The sequence below is a fragment of the Urtica dioica genome, chromosome 3, assembly GCF_054948205.1.
Source record: "Urtica dioica subsp. dioica isolate 48M chromosome 3, U.dioica_male_clone48M_v1_H2, whole genome shotgun sequence".
Taxonomy (NCBI): Eukaryota; Viridiplantae; Streptophyta; class Magnoliopsida; order Rosales; family Urticaceae; genus Urtica; species Urtica dioica.
In genome coordinates, this window is record NC_142758.1 from 26,679,325 (window position 1) to 26,688,041 (window position 8,717).

General features: G+C 43.8%; 1 protein-coding gene across 1 annotated transcript; it reads left to right on the forward strand.

The window, feature by feature from the left end:
- The first annotated feature begins 7,286 nt into the window (after window positions 1-7,286).
- Window positions 7,287-7,936, forward strand: LOC149402524 (Cytochrome b/b6 protein). The gene is given in 4 exon segments (XM_089608415.1): window positions 7,287-7,311; window positions 7,314-7,582; window positions 7,584-7,674; window positions 7,677-7,936. Coding segments are annotated over 4 exon segments (645 nt in total).
- Window positions 7,937-8,717: the final 781 nt, after the last annotated feature.

An 8,717-nucleotide genomic window follows, 5' to 3' on the forward strand; every position in this document is an offset into this window, starting at 1 on the left:
AATGTTGAGCGTCGGAGAGGTAAACAGAGGCAACCCCTCTGTTTCCCCTTTGTAGTTCACGTGTTCTTTCTTCCTTTTCAGGTGCTTGGACGAACTCAAGGGACATCAATAGCTAAGGGACGACTTGGGATACCAAGTCCGATACGCTCGAGCCCGAACGCGACCACTTGGTCCGGCCTTGGGTAGAACCGTTTGGGGCTCCTAAATCATTGTCCAAAACCGAGTGACAACATGTGATATAGATATAGTTTTGAAAACATTTTGAAAACTTATTTGATTTGGATGACAAAAAATTTCAAGTTTGAAAACGAAAACGTTTTTTCAAGATTCAAACTAGTTTTGTAAAAATTCAATTTCAATTAAACTTTCAAAACATTTTAATCTTACACATCATGTTTATAATCTTATGAAAAACATTTTTGCTCAAGAAATTTTTCTCATTAGAGTTCTATAAATCATGGTAGTGGGGCTGAAAATCCGGAATTCTAAAAATCTGGACTTTCGGAACAGCCTCTCACCTCGAAGTAAAATCGCCATAACTGGCGGCTCCGATGTCCTTTTGACCTGAAACCAGTGGCATTGAACAGAGGATAGACAGAGCTTTAATTTGATTCAAGAATCATTAAATTTATTTCAGGTTTTACTCCAGCTCGAAGAAAATGAAATAATTAAAGTTTTGTCCTTTTTAGGTTCGAAAAAGAATCGAGTGTAACGGAACATTTTAGGAGGTCGTTAAAGCTTTTATTTGTATTTTATTAGCAAGGTAATAACATGGTATAAAAGAAATAACAACATGCATAAAACGATTCAAGTAAATAAAAGAAACTAGCAAGACAATATAACTAGTCACAAAATTAATCGAAATTTCTCAAACCTTTAAAACACGTTTTTCAATATAAAAAATTAAAAAGTTTTAGAACTGATTCTAATGTGCTTTAAAAACTTCCCAAACTCATAGAAAAACAACAAGACTTTAAATTTAAAGACATGAGCAATAAATTAAAAAAATCTAAGAAAACAATTCTAACTTGTCACAAAATTAGTAAACTTTCGAAAACGATTTTCAAGCTCATATTTTTAAATACATGTACATGCATATCTTTGACCATAGATCTGATACCATTTGTTGGAATTGATCTAGGGTTTAAGAAAAAGTTTAACGCTTCATTAAGCGGCGGAATTTTTAAAAATTTTCTTTTTCAAGTAAAACAGTTTTTACTAACCTAGACAAAGTGCAAGCACATGTAAATAAAAACTAATATGAGCATAGAAGTTTACTAACCTTTTTAGACGCTTAAACGTTGAGAAGCTTTTGGAAAAAGGTTGCAACGTTCGTCTCCCCTCGCAGCACGTCTCTCTTCCTTCCTCAGCAACTCGAGCAGCCACGAAAGTTTCTATCACTAAATCACTCGAGAGAAAAGGAATTAGTGTGTGGGCACTTTTAAACACTACGACTTAAGAACGAGTCTTGAAGTCGCGGAGCTAAACACTAGGTCAAATGAGGACCTAGGTGCCAAAACAAAAACAAAAATAACTAGAGAGAGAGAGAGAGGATCGGCCACCACAAGGTCTAGAGAGAGAAGCTATCAATCTCTAACTTATGTGGAATGAATGAAATGAGAGGAATGAGGCTCCTATTTTTAGGAGAGGTCTCACCTTCAATAAGGTAGTTTCCTCTTCTATAGAATATCACATATTGATCAGCCAATTTCCTCTTTACTTTCATGAGGTACACGGCCAAGGCTTGCCAAGCAAGTCCTTTGATTTGTTTCCTCTTTTATTTGCTTCTCCCTTGACCCATGTGGCCGAAAATCCCTATGCATGTGTGGGAAATTTGTTTCCTCTTTTTCTTTTGGCAAGTATCATGATACATTTATGCACCAAATATTCTCTCTTTCTTTGGGTATTATGGGACCTATTTCAATCTAGAAGGGGCTTCTAGACGCTTCCTCATTTGTTCATGACAACATGAATAGGCCCATTAAGAATTTTCAATAAATTTTTTATGAAATGAAATTAATCCACAATGCCCAATGATCAAGTCATGGCCGAGTGTTATTGAGTCATCAAATGACATTGTCAAAAAATTTATTGAAAGTCATTTCATCTTATGTCTCAAAAGACAAAAATACCCTTTTGACAATTTTCGTTCTTGTTTTGACTTAGCTTCCAGTTTAACTATTCCTACTTGATGTGATTCGTGATAGTGATCTCATGGATCCAAATGAACAAAGCTTGAGCTAAATATTTGGACTCAAAAGTTCACAAACCTATTCCAAGTTTAGCTTAATGTCAACTGACTCCACTAAAGAGTTGACACTGAAAATCTCTCGGTTCAAATGAATTTATTTTCTACTCAAGAATTCAACCTAATTCTAATGAGTGGATCCACGGAATATTATCAATGTTTACCCTTGATGAATATCATCAGCTAGTCGGGATTTACAAAATTACCATTTTACCCTTCTAGCTGTTATTTCCTCAACTCCTTTGTCGCTTGTGAATAAGTTAGAAACAATGTATTGACGAGGAGCTAACAAGTCACATTGTTTCATCCAAAAGAGTCAGGACTCAATTTGGACACTGGCCAGTTCCTTTATTCACACTCCAATGAACAAAGCATGAGGAAACATACATTGCATTTCAACAATCTTGTACATGAATTCCATATCTATGAGAACTTCACAAAGTTACTCATGACATTCTCACAACTTAGTATTTCACTAATAGGCCCTATTCGGAATCACATAGTGAGTCCGAACTCTGACTTTCTCAAATGAGAATACGTAAGCTGTGAAATAGCATGTCTCATTTCAGGATTAAGGTAAGCATGATGCGATTCATACATAATGACTTCGAGACATAAGAGGTTAAATGGTTTGTTCTTATCTTGTCTCTAGAAGTGCACTGGTCAATTCAGTACCTTCGGAAGATACCTAGAAGAACTATAGAGTCTCCAACTCTCAATGCCTCATAACCAGACATCATAGATTCTTCTAACAATCATACTAAGGTCAATAGTCCTTTGACCCTTAGATTGCGAATATATCGTTTTAAGGAAACTACGAAGAGTTTGTTCATGCAAATCTACATTTGTCTCTTCGTAAGTTGTTAAGTTTGTTTATGGACTAAAAGACTAAGGTTTTATCATAAAGCAATAGACAAGGAAGATTGAATGAACGTTTCAGCAAGAGTCTTCGTAAGACTATATGACATCAAATGTACATAAATACACACTACAACTCTTCTTGTGGGTACCATTGACAATAGTGAACGGCGAGGAATGTTCTTCTACGATCGCATATGTATCACCGGCCAAGCTGCCTTCACGTAGATCACATACTTTGTTGCGAAGGTTGTGAATCATGGTAACGACGTCAAGACCAGTGTTGAGGGTAACTCCCTATTTGGGAGGAGTCACCTGGCGCCTTTCATTTGACCCTTGAGCCGTGCGAGGGTCCCCATTGATTGGGGCCTCAAGGTTGTGACCCTGACGGGCACTCAACCTCTCTTGTAGGTCTTTGCCACAATTATTCTGTTGGGCGGTAAGTTGATCCCTGAGGTCTTGATCAGTGACATGGGGGCGTGAGCTTCGAGCCACACGCCTCACTCCCCGAGTCGTTTGACCTTCCCTGACATTTCCTCTCTGACCAAATCGGTCATGGGCTGATCATCGGGAAGTCTCCTCTTGGGAGGAGATGGGTATCACCTTTGTCTTAGGTTGTGGATTTGAAGGACCGCCTTTGATCTCTACGGGAAGTTCCCCATCTTTAGTGAGAGAAGTCCCGATGTTCACCGAAATCTCTAAGCCCTCGTAGTCTGGATCATAGCCATGTACTTCATCTACGAGATCTTTGGGTTCCTCTTGAGGATTGCCTTGCATAGGTCCCTGACCCGCCATCTTGTGGCGGTACCTCGCATTGGCCGCCCTTAGTTGGCGAATCTTGTCCTCCATCTTGAGGATGCGGTTGTCCCGGCTATCCTGAGGTGGAGGTGGCAAGGGAGTGTGACTCTCGGGAGCGCAAGAAATATGTCTTCACTCTGGTTGTGTTCTCAGAGTTATTCACGCCCTCAGAACAAACGGGTGGTTGACTGCTCATGTCTTTCTCAAGTCGAGAAAGACGGGGTCGAGTTGTAGAAGGGATTTCGGGCTGTATAAGTTGGGAAGTCTCTTCCTTCTAGCCCCAAAATATTGTCGCATGAAAATGAACAACGATTAAAAACCTCGAGCGGTTCGATCCAAGACCGGAGCAAGTGACCGCGCCCGGGCCAAAAATGTGAACTCAAAGACCGAGTTGCACCCTCCAGACCCTAAGGTGCGTATTGGAGGGTGTGACCGTGCCAGAGGTTGGCTGCCTACGTACCCGTCGTCCGGGATCAGGTCAGAACGTAGTTCAATTAGATGTGGGGGCTATCATGGACTCGGAGGTTGAGAATTTAAGACATTAGAGAAGGACCCATAGTTCAGAATTCTAACTCAACGGCCAAGAAAGCTAGGGCGCAGCTTATGCACAGTGAAGACTCGGGTCGCGGAACTGGAACGCGCTCCCTTTCATCGAGGGGGGTTCTCTGATTTCTGAGTAGAGCTGGGAGACGAGTAGAGATAGCTCATGGAATGTCACATGAGCGTGGTGCGAGAGAAGAGAAGAAAGAGTTCTCAAAAATCTCAAGAAAAAGTGAGATCAAGGTGAGATCAAGGTCCCCCTCAAGTGAGGATGAGGGGGGGGTATTTATAGGCTTGGAGGAAGCCTTGGGCTGGCCCACTGGATGGCAGGGCGCGGGGCGCGGCGTCAGTGCGAGTGGCGTCCCCGGTCAGGGCGCGGGGCGCGCGAGGCGTGACGCTAGGCCGGGAGTTTGATGTTTTCTGTGCATACCTCAGCCAAAATTTGGGCAATGAATGGCGATGAATGTTCTTCTACGATCCCATATGTATCACCGGACAACACGCACTTCATTGCGAAGATTATGAATCATGGTGAAGACATCAAGGCCAGTGTTCGGGGTCACTCCATGTTCAGGAGGAGTCACCTGGCGCCTTTCATTCGACCTTGGTGCTGTGCGGGGGTCCCCATTGATTGGGTACTCAGCCTCTCTCGTAGGTCGTCGCCAGGACTGTTTCGTTGGACGGTAATCTGATCCCTTAGGTCTCGGTTAGCGGCACGGGGGCGTGAGTTTTGAGTAACATGCCTCACTTGCCGAGCTGCCTGGACTTCCCTAATATTTCCTCTTTGACCAAGTCGGTCATGGGCTGAAAGTCGAGAAGTCTCCTCTTGGGAGGAAACAGGTATTACCTTTTTCTTAGGTCGTGGATTCGAAGTACCGCCTTCAGTCTCTACGAGGAATGCCCCATCTTTAATAAGAGAAGTCTCGATATATGCTGAAATTTCTAGACCTTCGTAGTCAGGATCATAGTCATGTCCTTCATCTACGAGATCCTGAGGTTCTCCTTAAGGAATGTCTTGCATAGGTCCTTTACCCGCCAATTGGGGGTGATACCTTGCGTTGGTCGCCCTTAGCTGGCGATTCTTCTTCTCCATGTCAAGGTTGCGGTTATCCCGGCTATCCTGAGGCGGAGATGGTGAGGGAGTCTGACTCTCGTCGTGGAGAGATTCCTCATCATGGACAGATTCTTCATCACCATGCACTACGGAGCGCAAGAAATGTTTCTTCACTCAGGTTGCGTTCTTGGGGTTGTTCACGTCCTCAAAACGAATGGGTGGTTGGTCGCTCATATGTTCCTCAAGTAGAGAAAGGGGAGACTATGATTGTAGAAAGGATTTCGGGTTGTATAAGTCGGGTAGTCCCCTCCCTCTAGCGCCAAAATGTTGTCGCATGAAAATGGACAACGATTTAAGACTTCGGGCGGTTCGATCAAAAGCCGGACCAAGTTATCATGCCCAAGCCAAAGTGTGAACTCGAAGACTGAGTTGCACCCTCCAAACCCAGAGGTTTGTTTTGGGAGGTGTGACCGTGCCAAATGTTAGCTGCTTACGTATCCGGGATCCGGGATCAGGTGAGAACATAGTTAAATGTGAGGGTTGTGGCTATCTTGGACTCGGAGGTTAAGAACTTAAGACTTTAGAGAAGGACCTCGCTCCTAGATTCTTGTTGAAGACTTTAGAGGGGTCGCTTGACTCGTAGCTTAGCGTTCTGACTCAAGGGTCAAGAAGCAAGAGTGCAGCGTGTGCGTCGCGAATGCTCGGGTCTCAGAATTGGAACGTACTCCCTGTTGTGGAGAGTGTTCTACTATTTCTGAGTCCAGCTTGGACAGGAGAAGAGAGCTCTTGGAATGTCACAAGAGGAGACAGAATGGCCTCAAGATAGGAGTTTTTTCGGTCCCCCTCAAGTGAAGAGGGGGTGGTATTTACAGACCTTAGAGGGGACTATGGGCCGGCCTCTATGGGGGCCCATAGGACGGCCAGGCGCGGGACGCGGCGTGCGCGCGAGGAGGCCCGGCCGGGCACGGGGTGCGCGAGGGCCGGAGGCCTGGCCGGGCGCGGGGCGTGCGAGGGCCGGAGGCCTTACCGGGCGCGGGGCGTGCGAGGGCCGGAGGCCTGGCTGGGAGCGGGGCACGCGAGGACCGGGGGCGCAGTGGCGCGCAAGGGCCGGAGGGCCGGGGCGCAATGGCGTGCGCATGGGCCGGGGGCCCAGCAGGCCATCCGGCCGGCAAGCCCGACTGGCCCAAAATATTTTTGTTTTTCCGGTTTCCCGAAAATGACCGGTAACAAAGTCGACGGTAGCGTATGAGTAAATAGTAGCTTGAAAATGTTGGTCGTCCGACATGGTCAGGTGTCCTTACAGCCAGATGAGTGGCCTATTGGCACGACCTTGTTATGTGGCCGTACAGCTAGTGTACTTGGTGGGGGTGACCGTACATCCAAGTGGTGATAGTGACTTGTCCCCGTACGCCTTGCTGGGTGGCCGTACGGCCAGGTGGCACTGAGGGTTTGGCCTTATTGCCTCCCATATTGCCGTACGGCCATAAGATTTGTCAAGGTTGGGTGTATGGCCATGTATTCTGCCAGGGTTGGCCATACGGCCTCTCATGTGACCGTACAACCATGTGGTGTATTAGGATAGGTCGTACGGCCTTTCCAAGTGGTCGTACTACTGTGGCATGGTTTTCCAAAGTGGGTTCAGGGTCATTGAGGTGAGTCAAAATTTGTCAGAGCGTGTTGAGGCGTGTTGAGGTTTGTCACAGCGTGTTGAGGTTTGTTGAGTGGAGCTGAGGCTTGTCAAATGCTAATCAAGCTCGATGTTTGTTTTTTTCCTTTTTTTTTGTACCCATGCTACTTTCTATTTTGTCGAGTCTTGTTTGGTCTCTGGTTTGATGGTTGCACGTGCTAAAAATCTGGTACATTCCGTTTTGTATCCCATTTTAGTCTTTCGAGACACTTCAGGTTTACTTCTTTTGTTAGGTCTCGACTTCTTCGCAATGATCTTCCCAGTGGTTCATAAAGGAGCTATAGCTGTTTCATTCCTTTTCATTGTTATGATGTTCCATATTCAAATATCGGAGATTCATGAAGAAGTATTGCGCTATCTACCAGTGAGTGATATTATTGGACTGATCTTTTGATGGGGAAATGTTCTTTATTTTCGATAATGAAACCATTCCATTACTACCAACCCATAGAAATACGAACTTTTCGAGATATACGGTTTATGCCTCTAAGGTAGAAGTTGGACTAATTTGGAAACATAGGGCAATTTACTTTATACCTACTATTCCGTCTTGTTTTTGGTTGCTAGACTGATTTTATTAGTAGCCATGATTGGGGCTATAGTACTTACTATGCATAGGACTACTAAGGTTCAAAGACAGGATGTATTCCGACGAAATGCTATTGATTTTAGGAGGACTATAATGAGAAGGACGACAGACTCACGATCTACTAAAGGGAAAGTAGCTTGGCCCCTCATTGAATCCAATTAATTCGTGAGAAAAAAAAGAAGTACAATAAATAGGAAGTGATAATAAATGATTTGCACAGTTCGTTTTTCTTTCCACTGCTCACCCATGTTCCGAACATACAAAAAACATAACTAATTCTGAAGATAATGGAACTCTCTGTTTTTGTACGTTGTTTGATAGAATTCATGCTAAGAACCCATTTCCGATAGAAAATCCCGAAAAGACGGGTTATTATTCAGTTATGCACTCTTTGAATAATCAGGAATCCATTCTCTGACAGATCATGGCTTTCGTGCTTTGGTGGGTCTCCCCTTTCAATGACCTATGTTGTGTTGAAGAGATATCTATCTTATCCGATATCATTTGATCGATTGTGTAAAGCCCGCGGTTGGTTTTTATTTAATTTAGCAACGGGGTATACAGAAAAGACAGTTCTATTAGTCATCTCAGTGAGTCCTTTCCTCCATGCTGAACTGTTGGCACCAGTCCTACATTTTATCTATGTGGTTTTTTCAGAGAATTGTAACATGCGACAAGCAAGGGGGTCAACCTCTTTTCAAATATATAAACAACATGGATTATGGCAATGTAGTAACATTAACTCTCATGTCGATCCGAATCATCCTTTCACTGCAAAGGTAAATCTTTACATACAAGTCTATTTTGAAAGAGCATAGCAAGTTACAAATTCTCGGTAGGACATGTATTTCTATGAAAGTAGTTAATGGTATCGTGGGGTAACATTATCCTTCATATTTGAATGAACGACGAGTGTTTATGAGGTGGGTCAAGACATGGCAGG